Below are 20,263 nucleotides of genomic sequence, written 5' to 3'. Positions count from 1 at the left end.
CACTTTGGTAGATTACTTAATCAAGTCTGTCCACCTTGTGAGATACGCTTCCTTGATCCATTTGTCGTTCAAATGAGCTTTCATTACAGATGATATGTCCAAACATATGAAGGATTCGCAATTGCGCAATCGACGAAAGCCTTATGTTTGATTTGTAGCTCTTTCAAGATGGATACATTGGTAAAGAAAGATCTACAGAAAGCTGGATAGGGTTAATAATCGATTACAATTAAAATTGTACAATGATATCGTCACATGTGGAATACTATTACTACTACTACCAGAAGCTCGTTCAACTAATGCAGAAGAGTAGTACTGCTTTAGAGGATGCGCCAACACTACAATTGAGACTAAATTGGTAATTGACTTCACGTGTCAAGGACGACGGTGGGTTTCACGTGGCAATGTCCAAGAGCTTTGGTACCCACTTAAAACCTGGTGAGCCGATCGTACCACCACGATCTCACCTTAGGAAGTGTTCATGTGGGAAGTAACGTAACAAAGCCTAGTCAGTCAAAAAAAAAAGAACTAGTTTAATTTATTTCAAAATACGTAATATGCAGTCAATTACGAGTAGGTACATAGTTTATTTAACTGGCATTGAATTTATCTAAATTTTTGATAGCCAAAAGGTTTCGTACGTAAAGTCATCTTTATCGTCTCTAAAACAGGACTTAAAATCGATCAACGTCTTTTATAGTTATACATTTTAAAATCTGAATCGAAAGTAATTGAAACAAAACATATAAATATAATAATAATTTATTATATCTCATACATGATTTATATCAGTCATTGTGACATGTGCGCCTTCAGACGGGTCAAAAAAATAAATCCGTTCCACCATGATATGTTCCCGATAACAACGCGCGACATTCGCACCGCGATGCACTGGCGTGATACTGACGCAACACTGACGCGATACTGACGCGAAACTGACGGCGGCCATGTTGAGGGCAATCTACCCTCCGCAGCAGTGAAAGAGCTTTAACGTTTTTTACTTAAGCTCTATTGGAATATTTAACAGTGCGAATGTGACGTATACAATTTGTTGTCCCACAACACTTATTGCATACTGAAAGCTCTGTAAGCGTTTTTTTTTACAAAAGACTTGTAATCTGTACGAAGCGTCGCCTGAGAAGTCCGTCGGGCCATCGATGTGCGACCCTACGCGGACCTTGATCATAGATAAACTACCAAATCGCTGGTTCTCAATCTTCGCGAAAAACGCACTAAATTATTAATCGGAACATTGTCCCTAAATTCGATAATAAATATTTAATTTTCGGCCCTCGCAAGGTGTTTTAAAGTTAACAACCACAGGTCGCAGAAAGCAGAGACAGGGCACCGGGAACATTCATGCGCGCTCGTCCGACAGACCATGTCTACGCCGCACCGATAATAATATACTATATAAAAAAATCTTCGAATAACAAAATCAATAATTCTTCACTAAGTTCTCTTTCTAATCAATATAAAATAATAATATGCCTACACAAATATAAGTGTACTAAAAAATTGTTACACAAAGGAAATAATAATATTTGGTTAATCGCTCTAACCCCATACAGCAGACAACAGCGATAGTAAACCATAAACAAACAAAAAAATACTGAATCTGTACTATACATAATAATACTATATACTAAAAAACATTTTTTTCTTTCATTGCACGAAACATAGTAAAAAGTTTATCTAATTCTTAATAATGAAAAATATACAACATCTATTTATAATATTTAAGTCAAATAAATAACTATTTTTAATAATAAATATTACCAGAAAACCGTGTAAAAGAACATGTCAGTCTAAATGTAACAATGTCAATGAGAAAGAGACGGATGCGGAAACACATGCAGTAATACTTTTAGTAACAAAACTAACAACCAATACAATAAACATATCAGAGCCGCGCTGCTCGGGTCGGGGGCCGCCCCCCACGCGGGGGGACCGACGGCTAACGATAATACTTAGTAGAGGGGACAGAATACTTGATACGCTAAAGCTATGTATAGAACGGGTAAGTTCGTCTTTTTAAGTACACGAAGAACGACCTAATATAATAATAATTAGTCTAATTTAACAAACACTATGTTAAACAATAAATGCAAGTCGCGGGCTAGCTGCCTGTCGCGAGCTACTAGCTACTCTACTGGCCGGGGCGGCGGCCGGGGGCGGAGGCCGGGGCGCCCCGGCGCGACTCAACCGAAACCATTAACATTCAATAACTTTTTAAATTTCGACTTATCAATAGATGCGCCGGTCGACTCCGTGAGCAATGCGTTGAGCGCTGTGCGAGCGAGAGGTCGACACTGCCGACAGAGGGGGTGCGACAGAGACGGAGAGTCGGCCGGCGCGTGGACAGCATGGACGCGACTGGGACGGCACAGTGATCCACCAACAAACTCAAACATCACGACTACAACAACATGGACGAGACAGAGACGACGCGACCGACGCGTCGCCCGGTAAACAGATTACATAGTCTTTTTGCGCACGCAATGGATGGATGTCGACGATAATGATTCTTTTTCTTTAGAAATTTCACATTTGGACGTAACGGGGGGCCGCGTCCGTCCGGCGCGCGGGGAGACCGCGGACCACAACGGCGCCAATAAATATTCGCTTAACAAAATACACCGGTCCTGTTACAAAAATAATCGATTCGCGTCGACGCGCGATATCGAGTGAAGAAATCGATACGAAAATATGTCCCGAGGAAAGGGAAGGGGTAGGCCGGGCGCGGCCCCGGGCTGGGGACCGCCGCGCCCGCGTCCGGCAGCCCGCCGCAATTTGACCGTTCCAGCGGCGCCGGACGAGGCCCGGACCGGCGCCGCGACGGGGGCCGGACGTGCGGCGCGATTCACATTACATTAAAAAGTTTACAAAACGTACAAATAGGGGACCGGGCCGGTGAGGCTGGAGCCCTAGGTCCGCAGCAGACGGCGCAGCAGGACGGCGACGGCCTTGACCGGCGCCAGCAGTCGCTAGAAGTCCCTCCCCCTGCCGCCCCGCACCCCGCCCGCCTTGGGCACGCGCCGGGAGCGCATCTCGCGGTCCACCTGCGACACACGTCACTGTCAGATGACGTCACAGCGGACCGGTGACGCAGCAATCCACAAATATGTCTAGTTCCTCTTACGTGACGCGGCATTCGCGAACATATCGAGTCTGATCACATGTTTTTTTTATTGCTTAGATGGGTAGACGAGCTCACAGCCCACCTGGTGTTAAGTGGTTAAGTTAAGGCTGCCCCACGCTTCAAACCGAAATGCATTACTGCTTCACGGCAGAAATAGGCAGGGCGGTGGTACCTACCCGCGCGGACTCACAAAATGTCCTACCACCAGTCCTAAATCAGGTTACCTACATCTGAGGTTAGACGGTTGTGTCCGACGCGGCGTGTGTTGCTCGTATGATGGACATGATCTCAAACACCCTTGAACATCCGACCCTTTGGCTCGATGTCGACGGATTATTATATTTAGTTAGTTAACCCTTTCAAATATTTTTGTAGGGAATTTCTACTTGAGCAACAAAGTGCGGAGGCAGGGATTTTGTAGATTATGCCACATGTTTAAATTTAGGTATTATTAGATTATTTTTTATAGATTAGTCTATATTATTTTAGTTTTATTAGTTTAGTTTATTATTTTATAGATTAAAATTACAGGCAGCGGCAGAATAGCAGCGATAGTTTCAGCTACCACAAAGCTGGGCCGCGGCCTTTTTATCTCCACTGTCAGTATAATTAATTGTAATATTGTTTAGATATAATTAGAAATTTAGGTCATATATTTTTTTTTGTTGCCTTTGTAGGCAGACAAGCGTACGCCCCACCTGATGGTAAGTGGTTACCGTCGCCCATGGACTTCAGCAAAGCCAGGAGCAGAGCCAAGCCGCTGCCTACTGCTTAATACTCTCCACAAGCCTCGTTTGAAGAAGGACATGTCAATTGGAAAGTTATTTGTATTGTGGAGTAAATTAATATTATTATTATATTTAGTTAGTAGGACCATTACCTCCAGCTCCTCGAGCCGTTGCGTGAGCGCCAGCTTCTGCTGCACGGCGAGGCGCAGCAGCTGGTTGAGGGTCTTCTTCTCATCCTCGGCCCCGGAGAGCGCCTGCGTCAGCTCGTCCACCTGCGTCACGTACTCCTCGCAGCGCGCCGCGAACATGGCACGCAAGCCTGGAACGGACGCTCACACATCTAGCTATTTTATTTCACACTAGCCGACCCGGCAGACTTCGTAGTGCCTCAATCGATAAATAAAAGACCTAAGCTTTTGTATAACATAAACTTAAAACAAAAGGAATCCGTCCGACGGAGGACACATCAGAGGAAAAACAAAATTGTTATTTTTATTTAATTCAGAGCATTTTCATTTTTATCTACCTTCCTACCTTCTCTGGACTTCCACAAATAATTGAAAACCAAAATTAGCCAAATCGGTCCAGCCGTTCTCGTGTTTTAGCGAGACTAACGAACAGCAATTCGTTTTTATATATAGATAGAAGAAGATGAGTGAACGAGCTCATAGCCCAACTAATGTTGACTTTGAGACACCACCTTGAAACATTTTCAACGGTAGGCAGTGGCTTGGCTCTGCCCCTGGCATTGCTGAAGTCCACGGGCGACAGTAACCACTCACCATCAGGTGGGCCGTATGCTCGTCTGCCTTCTTCTTCTTAGTTTGGTTTCCTCAATACTGAGGGTCGTGACCACCCCCTCGCAACAAGAGTTTATTCCGGATCATTCCACGCCATTTCCCTCTATCTGCCGCCGAGTGTAGAGCATCGTGAACTGTGGTATCGAGGGTAGTGCGGATCTGGTCAGTCCAACGTGTCGGGCCTCTAAGTATTTAGTGATCGCCTACAACGGCAAAAAAAAAAAAGCCAGTACTGACTCGAGAACGTAGCGGCGTCCTCCTTGAGCAGGCGCAGCTCGTTCCTGAGCTTGAGCATGGTCTCCGTGACGATCGTCTTCTCCGTCTCGTACTTGGACTTGAGGTTCGCGAGCGCCACCTCGGCCGTGTTCTTGTTGGACTTGAGCACGGTGCGCAGCGTCGCGATCTGCTCGCGCTTGGTCGACAGAAGGGACTTCAGCTTGATGACCTGCTCCTGGAGCTCGGCCAGCTCGGCGCCGCGCTCCTCCGTGGTCTCCATCACTGCGAGCACATTAAACTCTCGATGAGGTCGAGAAAACGACTACTAAGTGCTGGTATATTAGAATTCTGCAAAACAATGTCAAATTGAATTACACTATTATTATTTTTTGGCTTAAATGGGTGGACCAGCTCACAGCCCACCTGGTGTTAAGTGGTTACTGGAGCCAATAGACATCTACAACGTAAATGCGCCACCCACCTTGAGATATAAGTTCTAAGGTCTCAATATAGTTACAACGGCTGCCCCACCCTTCAAACCGAAACGCATTGTTGCTTCACGGCAGAAATAGGCGGGGCGGTGGTACCTACCCGCGCAGACTCACAAGAGGTCCTACCACCAGTAAATCACCAGTTCAATAAGGGGAACTGGCTGGCGACTCGGCCCGGACTGCTGTGGACTACACCTGGCGTGTGCATTGCGACGCGAGGCACTGCACACTTTGCGACGACAGAGATAAAGAATGGGCAGTAGGTGCTCATTTTTCAGATCAAAATCTACAAGGTTCTACGACTGAATGAACGAATGAAGAATGAACATGAGTGAATGAAGGGCAGTGTGAAGAACAAGTTAAGGGGTTGCGGGACATGACTGCCGGGGCCCGCACGCAGTTAACGACACACAGACACGTATTATCTTTGGTTACTAGTGAGGGCGTGGAGATATAATCTTCAAAACCCAACAATGACGAGTGGGTGAAATGAACCTTATTAAAATTCTTCAAATAATAATAAATACCTAGGAACAAAACACCCACATTGGTACCCGCCTGCGGGATTCGAACACCGTTACATCGCTTCAACACGAATGCACCGGACGTCTTATCCTTTAGGCCACGACGACTTCTAAATTAGTCGACGACGTTAGATAATAAGCACCCAGATAATGAGCAAACAAATTTGCTCTTCACACGAACGTTTTCCCGGTGCGGGAATCGAACCCACGTCCTTCGACGCGACAGTCAAGGCCGTTAACTATTGCACCAACGAGTCAGTCTTATTTTCTTTATCGATAATTCTACTACACAATCACTACAGCTGTAAACTGTCCACTAACTAACTAGAACATTGCTTAGATGCAACCCAATTTATCTTAAATAATAGTTTAAGAAAACTAACAAAGCACGCTTTTATAGAAAATCCAACTAAAAAATAGAAAATAAATTTTAATAAATTTGAATTAAAAATAGTGTAAGAAAAATTATTTTATTGTAAAAAAGCGTGAGGTGCTTTTCAGGATATTATCAAAATAACCCTTCTGCTCATGTCTGTTTATAAAATATTTATAACTACTTATACCATGCACCCCACGCTTTTTTACAATAAAATCATTTTTCTTATATTATTTTTAATTCAAATTTATTAAAATTTATTTTCTGTTTTTTTAGTTGGATTTTCTATAAAAGCGTGCTTTGTTAGTATTTTAAAACTATTATATATTTTTCATTCATTAGTTGAATATCAATTTTTTTAATTTTTTTCTAATATTGTATTGTCATCGGTCCTTAATAAGTATACCAAATTTCGAGTTAATCCGACGTTTTGAAGGGGGTCAAAATCATGTTCATAGATTCCGTTACAAACATACATACGTCTGAAGCTAATAAAAGCGTATTAAAAATCTAAATACACTATATAGTTATAGTTCGTTAACTACAGCGTGATACGTTTGACAGATGGTTTGTTATATCAAACCTATTTCCTAATGACGTCCCGCCGACAACTGTCCCGGGCGCCACGCCGCATCTGACGGACTATACTTCGCGGGACGAGCTCGGGATCACAGAATGTATTGCAGCACGTAAACGCACGTCAGTACAGTCGATTTCACAAATGCTTTCAAGTTGTACGATTTAGGATCGCTTTTCTTAATATCGATCTCATCGTCTAAAGATGCTCTCTTGTACAATTTATCTTTCCATATCGAGTACAAACTGAGATTTTTATTTCGATATTGAGATAAATTTGGATTCGAGATTTGCGACTTCGCTATGGGAAACTGTTTTCTTTTGCCATTAAATTTAGTATCGTATTTTTTGGCATTATATTGTGCGAAGCAATTATTCGAATGCTTCAAACTAGAATCGATTTTGTAGTTCGCACGTTTCAACGCTGTATCGATATAATTTCTGTTCGATTGGAGACCGGTGATATTTTCAAAATAATCGGTAAGCTCTTTAACGTTCCTTCCGTTACAGATTAATTGAGTTACGTTTGTATTACTTTTTTTTCTTTCGTCAGCCATTTTTATTTTTATGTTGGCAATATCTTTTGCTTTTTTTGAACGATTTTCACAAATCGAAGCTACGGGACCTGTCGATATTTTTTTTATTGCTTAGATGGGTGGACGAGCTCACAGCCTACCTGGCGTTAAGTAGTTACTGGAGCCCATAGACATCTACAACGTAAATGCGCCACCCACCTTGAGGTATAAGTTCTAAGGTCTCAGTATAGTTACAACAGCTGTCCACCCTTCAAACCAAAACGCATTACTGTTTCACGGCAGGAATAGGCAGGGTGGTTGTACCTACCCGTGCGGACTCACAAGAGGTCCTACCACCGGTAAGATTATTAACCCATACACTGCCATGTAGGTCACCGGTGTCCTACGCGGCGTACTCAAGTGATTATGTCGATTTCTGTTACTTAGCGCCTAGATTGCTTAACTTTGCCTTCTTTTGTTTGATAATGTATGTTTTAGTCTTTTAGGTATCTTAGAAATAGATTCATTGTCAGTATCTTCGGATTCGTCTTTCCTAGTCTACTGAATATACGTAAGAAAAACAAAGAGAAATCGACATAGTTGCTTCAGTGTGCCACGTAGGGCATCGGTGACCTACACGGCAGTCAACGTGTTAAGAGCAAAGTTTTGTTTTATTGCCCTTGTAGGCAGACGTGCACACGGCCCACCTAATGGTGAGTGGTTACCGTCGCCCATGGACTTCAGCGATGCCAGGGGCAGAGCCAAGCCGCTGCCTACCGCTTAATACTCTCCACAAGCCTCATTTGAAGAAGGACATGTCATAACGCTCGGGAAACACCGTGGAGGGGAGTTCATTCCATAGCCGAATGGTACGTGGCAAAAAATACCTCTGGAAACGCACTGTGGATGACCGCAGTGGCTCCAGGTAGTATGGATGGACCCTACTCCGGTGGCGGGCGGTGCGATGGTAAAAACAAGAAGACGCATGTAAGGTGCGTGGTTGGACACCCCGGGGCGGGGGTGGGTACTGACTGCGCGGCTGGCGGCTCCTGGCGCCGAGCGCGGTGTCGAGTGCGGCGCGCAGGTGGTCGAGCTGGTCCAGCAGGGTGTCGGCGGCGCGGGCCACGGAGCCGGCCGCGCGCAGCCCCTCCAGCGGCCCCTCCGCCAGCGACAGCGCCTCCGCCTCCGCCTCCGTCACGCCGGACTTGGCCTCGCGACCTGCACACCAACCAACATGCCTATGTAAATATTGTTGCTCAAACAGTTAACTGTTATCGCATTAAAACTGTATAATCTCAAAATTTACTAATTGTACAAGAGAGTGTTTTAAAGGTTTAACATGTAACATTTTTAATATTAATCCCCTTTGCAACTTTTATTTTTAATTTTTTACCAGTTACATTATCTGTCTTTTACAGTAAGATAAAATTATGTATTAATTTTGTTAATACTAGTCAAAGCATAGGTAAACTAAAAAAAAAAACTAAAGTACGCTCTCTTGACAATATTTATGAGAAAAATACTGGGGATACCAAATCGATGCCTTCAATGAACACTACTCTAACTCCAAATTCGTAAGTTTACAAGAGGAGAGTTTAAACGAAAAAAGTTGATAAATATATCTGCAATAATAAAGATTTTATGGTTTTTTCTTGTGTAACTAGTTGATTTACTCTTGCTTCGAACCCCATTAATAATGAATTTCTAATACTTTTAAAATAGTGAAACGATCTGCGTGAAAAACGAGAATTTCCAAATTTTGAGTTAGAGTAGTGTTCATTGGAGGCATCGAAATGATTCCGCATATTAACATAATTTGGAATATTTTAGGAAATTGTGCACTTTAATGCGAAAAGACGATATATAATATTTTCACGTCAACTTGAGCAAACAAAGTCCATGACGTCATATGTGGTTATTCTTCGAATATATCATGCATAAATAATGCATGATATATTCGAATGCATAAATATGTGACTCGCACATCCCTCTTCCCCTAAAAGGGAAGATATATAAGACCTTAATAAGGCCTGCCGTCTTGTATGGATCAGCTTGTTGGACAACGAAAGTGGCGGATGAAAGGCGATTGCATGCAGCAGAGATGCGAATGTTGCGATGGATGTGTGGAGTAACGAGAATGGATAGAATACGGAATGAATATGTTAGAGGAAGTCTGAAAGTGGCACCTGTGATAGAGAAGCTGAGGAGTGCACGTTTGGGATGGTATGGACATGTGATGAGACGAAATGAAAATGAGGTTGTTAAGAGAGTGTTAACTATGAATGTGGAAGGATTTAGAGGAAGAGGTAGACCTAAGAAGAAATGGATGGATTGTGTGAAAGACGATATGGGTAGGAGGGGAGTGAGCGAAGAAATGGTATATGATCGAAGAGTATGGAAGGAGAAAACATGTTGCGCCGACCCCAGGTGACTGGGAAAAGGGCAGGATAATGATGATGAAATGATGAAATAACATTGGTCATGTCTGTTGGCAACAAGTGACGTCACGCGCACTGACCGTCTGCGTGCTCGAGCAGCAGGCGCTCCGGCTGGGTGCCGTTGACGGCGCACACGTGGTGGTAGATCTGCGCGAGGGACTCCGCCGCCGACTGCAGCGCGGGCGCCGCCGTGGACAGCGCGCGGCCCGCTCCTGCAACGGGCAAAAAAACATTTGTCCAAATCACACGCGGTAGAAGTGAAAGCTTTAAAAATTAAAATACAACTATCCTAAATGTCTAAGTATGTATATGTAAAATTTTGTCATTAGTAAATAATAATTATAAATCATCTTTTATAGTATGAGGTAGCGCTTTCTGTGAACTGATATTTTAACTTCACGTAGAATCCTAAATTAATATTCACTACAAGAGGTTTCATACACACGTTAGTATTAAAAAATCTCATAGATGGCGCTGTATTAAAAAAAACACTACACTGAGAACATCTAATGTGTTCTATCTCATTCTCTCGCCGACTGAATCCTATACATTTATGTGTTTGTGTCTCTATGGACTTATTTTTTCGTTTCATCGAGTTTGAAATCACAACGATTCTAAAGAAGTTTCACTTCAACAATGCTGATACTGTGCTCCTACACAGCCGGGGGGGCTGGCCTCAGAACAGCTCCAGAGTCAATCGGCTTCGATATACAATATTATTTAGAAGGAGTTTACGGTTCACCTGCTGTTAAATGGTTACTAAAGCCCATAGACATCTACAATGTAACCGCCGTCACACACCTCGAGACACGAGTTCTAAGATCTCAGTATAGTTACAACGGCTGCCCCACCCTTCAAACCGAAACGCATTACTGCTTCACGGCAGAAATAGGCAGGGTACCAGTAATCGAATTGAAGTTGATTGTAGATGTGACGTCAGAATTGGATTTAATCGTTCTGTTGCAGAATCTAGACCGCGTCCCTGGGTTCTCTGGGTGTATTCACCTCCAGCGAGGGTCCGGAGCAGGTCGGTTTCGGCGGTGAGGTGCTGCGCCCTGAGCTCGGCCTCCGCCACCCGGTCGGCGAGCTCTGCCAGCGCGTGCCTCTGCAGGGCGGCGCCCGACTCCGTGGGGGCGGCGGCCGCCAGCAGCTCGGACAGCGAACTGCACAGGGACTCCAGCTCGCCGCCAGACACGCGCCACCACGACAACCACGCGCCGGCGCGACTCTTGCCGTCCTCCTCCTGGAAAATCAACACATTTCATTAACGTTTGTCAGTTTTTGATTAGTATATTTTTTAGCCCCAATCATAATTTTAAATAAATTTTATGTTTATAATGATCGTGTAATATATTAGATGTGATTACAATTTCAATTGTTTATTTGAAAAGTTATTTTTTATTATATTTTGGTTTGACACAGTTTCTGCATTAGCCAGCGTCAAGTAATAAGATTTTTATGTTTCGTCTTTTTATTTATTTTCAGTTTAGAATAATAAAAAACTGAAAATAAATCAAACGAGATGTGATGATTTGTGCACTTTCACAGATACTAAACAGTTAATAAACCACCATTATTACACATTTAAACCTGAAGAAACACTAAATAAACAAAATAAAATAATTCACACAACTTCGTTCCCGCCAAAAAGTCCCATTTGAAAAGGTTGAGAATTGTGATATATTCGAGCGTGTGCTCCTAGTGTATGTATAGCAGTAAGGGCGTGGTGTTACCGCGGGCGGCGCGCAGTCGCGGTGCAGCTTGACGAGCGCGTGCGTGCGGGCGAGCGCGCGCGTGGCGCCCGTGCGGAGCGCCTCGGCCGCCGCGCCCGCCGCCTCCGCCGCCGCCTGCGCCGCGCGGGACGCCGCCGACACCTGGCTCTGCGAACACACCACACCGCTCATCACTATTCTGACCATTTATACTATTCAAAGAAAACTGTCAAATCTACTTTTGAAGGTAGTCGTTAAATAACAAAAATGACGTCATCGCCATTAATGTGCAAAATAAATAGCAAATTCTCTTCGTTCTTCTCTGTACCTATTTTTTATATTAATTACTACGCCATTATTACTATCATTCTCAATACAATGTATCCATGAGGATTACTGAGTCAGTATTCGCCACTAATTTTCTAAAATTAGGTAATAAATAAATAAAAAGTTATTTAATACGACCAACTAAATAGTTTGACAGCCACACGTTTGACGTCATCATCGACCGTGCTCTCTCTGTCTTGCGTGAAATTGAAGCGCATATCAGTCTTTTTAATTTTAAATTTTATTTGTAAATGATGGTAATTATTTAACCCCTTCAATACAATATTAATGTAATACAGGCTACTTGTATCGTAGGTGTCAATCTAGAATTGAATGAGCCAGCAATGTATTGCACACGGCCGCTGTACATTGCTCTTTATAGTTTAAGAATAAATCATTAATAGTTCAAAAAAACTAACAAAATACGCTTGTATAAAAAATCCAACTAAAAAATATAAAATAAATTTTAATAAATTTGAATTAAAAATATAGTGTAAGAAAAAATGATTTTATTATAAGAAAAGTGTGGGGTGCGTGGTATAGTAGTTACGCGTTACCCCACGATTTTTTACAATTTTTAATTTAAATTTATTAAAATTTATTTACTATTTTTTAGTTAGATTTTCTATAAAAGCGTATATTGTTAGTTTTTTTAAACTATTATTTATTTTTTAGTTGAATTTAATTTTTTTTTGAATTGAATTATCATCGATCCTTAATAAGTATACCAAATTTCGAGTTAATCCGGCGTTTTGAAGGGGGTCAAAATCATGTTCATAGATTCCGTTACAAACATATTATTATAATACATACGTCTGAAGTTAATAAAAGCGTATTCATAAAACGACATACGTTTTCGCTGTGGGCTTGTTCTAATTGTTTTTCGAGTCGCGATATTTCGTGCAGATGCACTTCCGAGAATAAGTCGGCGTGGTGGTCCGCCATGGCGGTGGCCAGCTCCGCCGAGGATGAGCCGCCGGGCTCGCTCTCGTCCTCCGTGCCGTCCTCGGGCATACCTGCCAACAGCAAGAGCAGCTATATTGCTTAGATGGGTGGACGAGCTCACAGCCCACCTGGTGTTAAGTGGTTATTGGAGCCCATGAACATCCACAACGTAAATGCGCTACCCACCCTGAGACATAAGTTTCAAGATCCCAACACAGTTACAACGGCTGCCCCACCCTTCAAACCGAAACGCATTACTGCTTCACAGCGGAAACGGGCAGGGCGGTGGTACCTACGGCGCGGACTCACAAGAGGTCCTACCACCAGTAATTACGCAAATTATAATATATATTCATAACTGAGTCACATCAATGCCGCAAGCTTCCCTCGGCTTCAGCTCTAATGGTAGAGCCCGGTATAACTCTTTATGCAACAAACAGTTTGGATTTCGTCGTGGCCTAAAGGATAAGACGTCCGGTGCATTCGTGTTGAGCGATGCACCGGTGTTCGAATCTCAGACGGGTACCAATTTTTCTAATGAAATACGTACTCGACAAATGTTCACGATTGACTTCCACGGTGAAGGAGTAACGTCGTGTAATAAAAATCAAACCCGCAAAATTATAATCCGCTTGGGTAGGTACCACCGCCCTGCCTATTTCTGCCGTGAAGCAGTAATGCGTTTCGGTTTGTAACTATATTGAGACCTTAGAACTGATATCTCAAGGTGGGTGGCGCATTTACGTCGTAGATGTCTATGAGATCCAGTAACCACTTAAAACCAGGTGGGTTGTGAGATCGTCCACCCATCTAAGCAACAAAATTAAAATAGAATTATCGTAAATGTCTAAGTACATATAAAATTTTGTCATTAGTAAATAATTGTAAATCATTTTTTATAGTATGAGGTAGCGCCCTCTGTGAATTGATATTTTAACTTCACGTATAATCCTAAATTAAGATTCACTACAAGAGGTTTCATACACACGTTAGTATTAAAAAATCTCATAGATGGCGCTGTATTAAAAAAAACACTACACTGAGAACGTCTAATGTGTTCTATCTCATTCTCTCGCCGGCTGAATCCTATACATTTACGTGTTTGTGTCTCTATGGACTTACTTTTTCGTTTCATCGAGTTTGAAATCACAACGATTCTAAAGAAGTTTCACTTTAAAAAAACAACATCTATTGTTGTTGTCTTCTTACCTCGGATAGTGTAGGCGAGGTTCGTAATGTTGTACGCCGCCTCCTTGCTGAGGTGCGCGTCCAGCTCCTTCTTGGCGGCGAACTTGGCTTCCCTCTCAGCCTGCAGCGCCTCCAGCGCCTCGGCCAGCTGCCGCTCGGCGATGCGCCGCAGGGCCGCCGTCTCCTCGGCGGTCGCGCGGGCCGCCTCCGCCTCCTCGCGGAGTTGACGAGCTTCATATTTCAATCCTTCGAATTCCACCTGGTGCAATCAGATAACACGATAAAGTGATAACTTTTTCTGTATTAACGCATACGGATTGAGGTGCGAGGATGCTTGGCTAGTGAAACCCAGCCCACTGAGTTACTAGCCGGATCTTCTCAGTGGGTCGCGTTTCCGATCCGGTGGTAGATTCTGCGAAGCACTGCTCCTGCTAGGGTCAGTGTTAGCATCACTCCGGTTTGAGCCCCGTGAGCTCACCTACTAGTTAAGGTTACGCTGAAATAGCCTCTCAAGGCTATCAGCTTAGGTAGGAAGCCGCGAATTAGCGAACCGCGTCCCTCCCCCCAAACTCCAAGTACAGATTTGATATTTTCCACTCGTCAGAAACAGGACCAGGTAGTAATCAAAATAATTAACAAGCCATATGTAGTAGCATTCCCGATTTTGGATTTTCTTGGGGGTTCCGGAAACCTTTATATACGAAACAAGAACACCACTACTGAATATATTATTTACGAGGTTGAAGAAGCCGCTTGACCAACGAAGCGATCAAATACGCTCGGACTTGCGGACATAAAGTTGTAGTATCGAGTGCAACATCTAACGAAAGCAGCATCGGGATACATTGAAGTGTGTATACTTATATATTATAGCATAGTATTAGCATAGCATTTAGTATATAACATAATTAATAGGTGTAATCTCGTATGTCACCCTAATAATGCGGACCACCCAGAAACATAGGCTTCTTCATAATTGTAAACTAGGATTAAGATGATTATTAAGCACTAGCGGCCCACTCCAGCTCCGCTCGCGTCTTTAACAAAAATTTCAACGATATTTGACGTTGTTTTTTTTTAAATAAAAGAACACATATTGCGGTATAGCTATAATAGTTAGACATATGATGTTGCGACACTTTTTGTAAATAATAATGTGTTCTACAAAGCCGTAGTACATTATTTTATTCTATCATCAATAGTTTTCGCAGGGCATGGGATGTAAAGAATATTTTAGGTAATTTTTTTACACCTTGGGTTACATTATTGGAGTTTTAGTAAGGATCCCTAATATTTTTCAAAAAAGATTTTAGCCGTTATTTCACTCGGGAATAGTGTAGCTTCCAAACAGTGGAAGAATTTTTCAAATCGGTTCAGTAGTTTCGGAGCCTATTCAATACAAACAAACAAATCTTTCCTCTTTATAATATTAGTATAGAAGTATAGATGGAATACAACATTACAACGTGTCGCCGTCGTGTGCCGAGTACTGACCTGCGACGACCTCAGTGCTGAGACTTGCTTCTGTAGCGAGATGTTCTCATCCTCCAGGTCGGTGATGTCGCTGAGCTGCCGCTGCTCTCGCCGCCGCGCCTCCCGCAGCTCGGCTCTTAGGGCGGCGCGTTCGGACTCGCGCGTCGCTTTGTCGGCGCCAAGCTCCGAACTTTCCGTCAGGAGACGGTCGCGTTCACTCACCACTCGGTCCAGCTCGTGGCGGAGCTGCGGCAGTTAATAGATAAATTAACAAAACAAAATCTAGATCGTAGGAAGAAAAATAATCTTTATTTCTAATTGATAAAGTCATCTAATTGATAATATTTATTTAAAGAATCTTTATTTCTAATTGATAGTCATCTAATTGATAATATTTATTTATATATATTTTTATATGTATATATTTATGTATATGTATTTATTTAAGTACGAGTATTTGTATCTATAAATAGTATATACACATATGCTTAAGTAATATCATTATCACACTACACCTACCAAGGTTCATCTCTGCACCCCCCTAAGGTAGACCGTCAGAGAATGCCTATGGCATTAAGTCCGCCTTTAGACTGTCTAGTATATAAAGTTATAAATAAATAAATAAGTAAAAAATAAAAACCCAAGGTAATTCTTTTTTATTTTTTATTGCTTAGATGGGTGGACGATCTCACAGCCCACCTGGTGTTAAGTGGTCACTGGAGCCCATAGACATCTACAACGTAAATGCGCTACCCATCTTGAGATATAAGTTCTAAGGTCTCAGTATAGTTACAACGGCTGCCCCACCCTTCAAACCGAAACTCATTCAACACTTCACGGCGAAACAGGCAGGGTGGTGGTACCGACCCGCGCGGATTCACAAGAGGTCCTACCATCAGTAAATCAGTAGTGCATTACTCTTTTTTGGTGGCGTAGTTGAAAGAGATCCCAAATTATTATAGTTACTTTTTATCTGAGACGTGAATATTAAAAAAATACATAATGTTAAAATACCATGCTTGACAATTTAAGAATGTGTTTAAGCTTTAAGTAATCTCATGAAATTTGGTATTTTAACCCATTTGTCGTTAGAAACACGTCCAGTTGACACGAGTCAACAACCATTAGCACTGATATTGGCATTCGTGGAACAGACCTTCCCATTTTTAGTGCTTTATGAGCGTGGTATGTTTTTATTATACTATATTATAAACATTGTCAATGTGTGACTCGATAAAAGCCGCATGTTGACAACGGTATTCCCGGTATCAACGGTTATTACTTCCGTTTCAAGACCTGTGGACTGTCGATATTACTAAATAGCTACACGCGAATATTTCCAAAACAGTTCCGATCCGCTTATTGAGATAAACTTGACAAAAGAGCAGATGAGTTGCTGCACTGGTTCGTGCAAACCAACGGTCTCATTCGGCGTCTGTTTCCTAGTGCCCTCAAGAAATTACCGGTCATGGAGGACGGTCATCAGTCATCTAATTGCTCCAAATCATAAGGAAAGCTATTGAAGGGCTTTTGTTACCTACCCTGGTAACCTCGAGGGGTTATTGAACGGTGTAGGCGAGCTAACAGGGCTCATTCTGGCGAATTTGCACATCTCTAGCAAGGGCAGTGCTTCAATATACCACCTCATCGGAATCGCAACCTACTGAGAAGATCCAACGAGAAATTCAATGGGCTTTGAAAGGCGTTTTCGCTGATCCACTAAGCAGCTTAATGGCTAATACACTGAAAGGGACAGAAGTTGTGTGAAATTAGTCTTTCCACCCCTGATTTTACGGCCGGCAAGTAAATCCGCAACCAACTAAAAGAACTAGATTACAATAACCACACGCGAGGTAGGGTCGTGTCATAAAAATATCGTTTTCAAAAACGGAAAGCATTTCTCTCAATAAACACACAAATTCCATTAGCTGATTGGTTGTGTCCGTGAATTAGTGTCTGGGCGCGGCCGGACTGACGTAAAACGCAGACCAGTTGAAGGTAATAAACACGATACAGTAGTGTATTTCTAGACTTTGTATTTCAAAAAGTTATCTAAAGTTTTTGTGATTTTATTAACAAATTAGCTGTACCCGTCCGCTTCGCTAGGCATTTAAAATTAACATTATTATTTCACACCCCCTCAAAGACTCTCATCATTTACGCCCCCGCAACTGGTGTAGGGAGTCCAACACTTATATAAATATTAGCCTATCCATTAAGTACATGTATTTTCTACATGAATACCAAGTTTCAAGTCAATCGGATGCATGGTTCAGTAGTTCTAACGGAACATCCGTAAAAACCACTGTAGATTTATTATATACTATTATACTAGTATAGATGAATTAATATCGCCTAATTTTATCATTTTTACCAATTTTAGCATTTCGAATCCTTTAGAAAATTTGTCAGGAATTTATCTTGTTTAGAACCGGTTACTTGATGGTTATTTAACTAGATAATGACGGAGCTTTGCTCGATATTTTGTTGTTGTTGATAAATTGTGTTTTTTCGAATTTATATTTAAATACGAATTACATATTGATAAAATGATGAAATATGAATAATATTTTTCGATCTTAACGACAGAATAATAAAAAAATATGAACTGGTTATTTAAAGAAAAAAAATCAAAATTATCGATAAAGTTGATCATTGAAAACACGAATAAAATAACATTTTCTGAAAATAAATCGTAGCTAGATCGATTTATCGCCACCGAAATCCCCTGTACACTAAATTTTATGAAAATCGTTGGAGCCGTTTCCGAGATTCAGATTATATACAAGAATTGCTCGTTTAAAGATATAAGATAAGTATAAAAGACACCCACCTCAAGGCCGTTCATTTTAGGTACAATCAACATTTGTTTTCGTAAATTCGACTTCGAATAGTTTAGGAAATAAACGTTGAATTCACAATGGTAACGATTACCCAAAAATGTACACTGAAATATTCAACTACCCACATGAAACTAAAATTATTCGAATATGTCAAGACGTCTTTTTTTTATTTATACCTAAAATCTCTATGGTTCCTTCAAGGCTAAAAGCTATTTTTTAAAAAAAAAATTATTGTCCTTGTAGTCAGACGAGCATACGGCCCACCTGATGGTGAGTGGTTACCGTCGCCCGTGGACTTCAGCAATGCCAGGGGCAGAGCCAAACCGCTGCCTACCGTTGAGTACTCTCCACAAGCCTCGTTTGAAGAAGGACAAGTCATAGCGCTCGGGAAACACCGTGGAGGGTAGCTCATTCCAAAGCCGGATGGTACGTGGCAAAAAAGATCTCTGGAAACGCACTGTGGATGAACGCAGTGGCTCCAGGTAATATGGATGAACTCTACTCCGGTGACGGGCGGTGCGATAGTTGATGGAATCATCTCAAATAATTCCTTAGAGCACATATTAGTATAATAAATTAGGTAAAATAGGGACACTTTGTTATTCGTGACGTTCAAAGATAGTTGTTTTTTTTTGCATAGTACCGCCTATACAATTGAACTAGGTGAGCGAGCCAGGGCTAGAAGGATGCCAGATTTATATCCTTATCTGCTGATATATTGATAATATATCCTGACAGTCCATTCTATTGTGAGGTCTTCTAGTGTTTTTGTCGTTGAAATAAATATTCGGAATCTTTAAATCGATGTCTCATTAATCGTCAATATTATTTAAGACGGGATTATTATTTAAGATTAGGTGTAAGGTAGCATCAAATATAAATGAAAAAGAAAACATAAAATTCACAACTGAGAAATGATTTTTTTATATGCGAGTAAACTACATGTAATGAGAGTGCTTTACTTATCTTTAGTATCGGAACCATTTTTATTTTTATTGCTTAGATGGGTGGACGAGCTCAGAGCCCGCCTGGTGTTAAGCGGTTACTGGAGCCCATAGACATCTACAATGTAAAAACCCACCTTGTGATATAAGTTCTAAGGTCTCAAGTATAGTTATATCGGCTGCCCCACCCTTCAAACCGAAACGCATTACTGCTTCACGGCAGAAATAGGCGGTGGTACCTACCCGCGAGGACTCACAAGATGTCCTACCACTAGTAAAAAAAAGTTCGAAAGCCATCGCGAGTAATAGTCAAAGGTAAGGGGGGACGAATTAAAGAGTTAGGTACTTTCTTATTTATAGTGTTTCTAATTCGTGGCTAAGTGCTTATCGAATTCATTAAAGTACTGATAATTTTGCAGGCGATAAGCGAAATGACCTAGCGCGGCAACCTTGGGCGCTCGATGCGTCGGCAACACAGCACTGATGACGTATCAACATTGTCTTAAAGTGTATCTTCTCTTCTCAAGTGATTCCGTGGACACAAGACCGATATTCTTATATTAAATGTCTCTTTTTCAAATCTTTGAGATATTAAATGGGAAATACCAAAGACATTACGCATAGCAAAGGTTTAATGTGGTGCATATTATATTAATAAGTGAAGCAAAAACTTTGAACCCCTTTTTACGAAAATTGCGTGGACGGAGCAGTATGAAATTTCTCACACTTATAGAGAATATAGAGAAGGAGTGCAGAATGTTAATATTTTATTAAATTATGCATAAAAATGCAATAAATCAATAAATAAATAAAACATTACACACACTACTATGTATTTGACACACACACACACGCATGCATACTATTTGTTTATTGTTAAACTTTTCTTATTGCTTATAATCTGTGATTAAATTGAGAATAGATTAAACATTGTTCGTCTTTATTAATATTTCTAAGTCTAAATTGTAGTGTTAGCGAAATCTGTGATTATAGAAGTTTAATAGTCTTTTACAATAGAATCATAA

At 41.6% G+C, this 20,263-nt stretch overlaps 1 protein-coding gene across 2 annotated transcripts in view; it reads right to left on the bottom strand.

Annotated features, from left to right (window-relative positions):
- Positions 1-746: 746 nt before the first annotated feature.
- LOC101740139 (protein bicaudal D) overlaps positions 747-20,263 on the bottom strand; it is a 40,084-nt gene continuing 20,567 nt past the window's right edge. Inside the window, exons 3-12 of one of the 2 annotated variants that reach the window (XM_038017822.2) lie at positions 15,473-15,697; positions 14,000-14,237; positions 12,698-12,861; positions 11,540-11,686; positions 10,812-11,049; positions 9,887-10,018; positions 8,401-8,586; positions 4,908-5,168; positions 4,023-4,189; positions 747-3,062 (exon numbers count right to left, since the gene is read on the bottom strand). In XM_038017822.2, coding sequence (XP_037873750.1) covers positions 2,988-3,062; positions 4,023-4,189; positions 4,908-5,168; positions 8,401-8,586; positions 9,887-10,018; positions 10,812-11,049; positions 11,540-11,686; positions 12,698-12,861; positions 14,000-14,237; positions 15,473-15,697 — 1,833 coding nt within the window. In that variant the 3' untranslated portion in view covers positions 747-2,987. Of the gene's footprint in view, positions 3,063-4,022; positions 4,190-4,907; positions 5,169-6,860; positions 7,479-8,400; positions 8,587-9,886; positions 10,019-10,811; positions 11,050-11,539; positions 11,687-12,697; positions 12,862-13,999; positions 14,238-15,472; positions 15,698-20,263 lie in introns of those variants that run through there. The other variant, XR_009975644.1, reaches the window with a different exon arrangement.

This window comes from Bombyx mori, chromosome 19, assembly GCF_030269925.1.
Source record: "Bombyx mori chromosome 19, ASM3026992v2".
Taxonomy (NCBI): domain Eukaryota; kingdom Metazoa; phylum Arthropoda; class Insecta; order Lepidoptera; family Bombycidae; genus Bombyx; species Bombyx mori.
The sequence above is the reverse complement of the archived record's forward strand: the minus strand, read 5'-3'. Positions and strand labels throughout refer to the sequence as shown.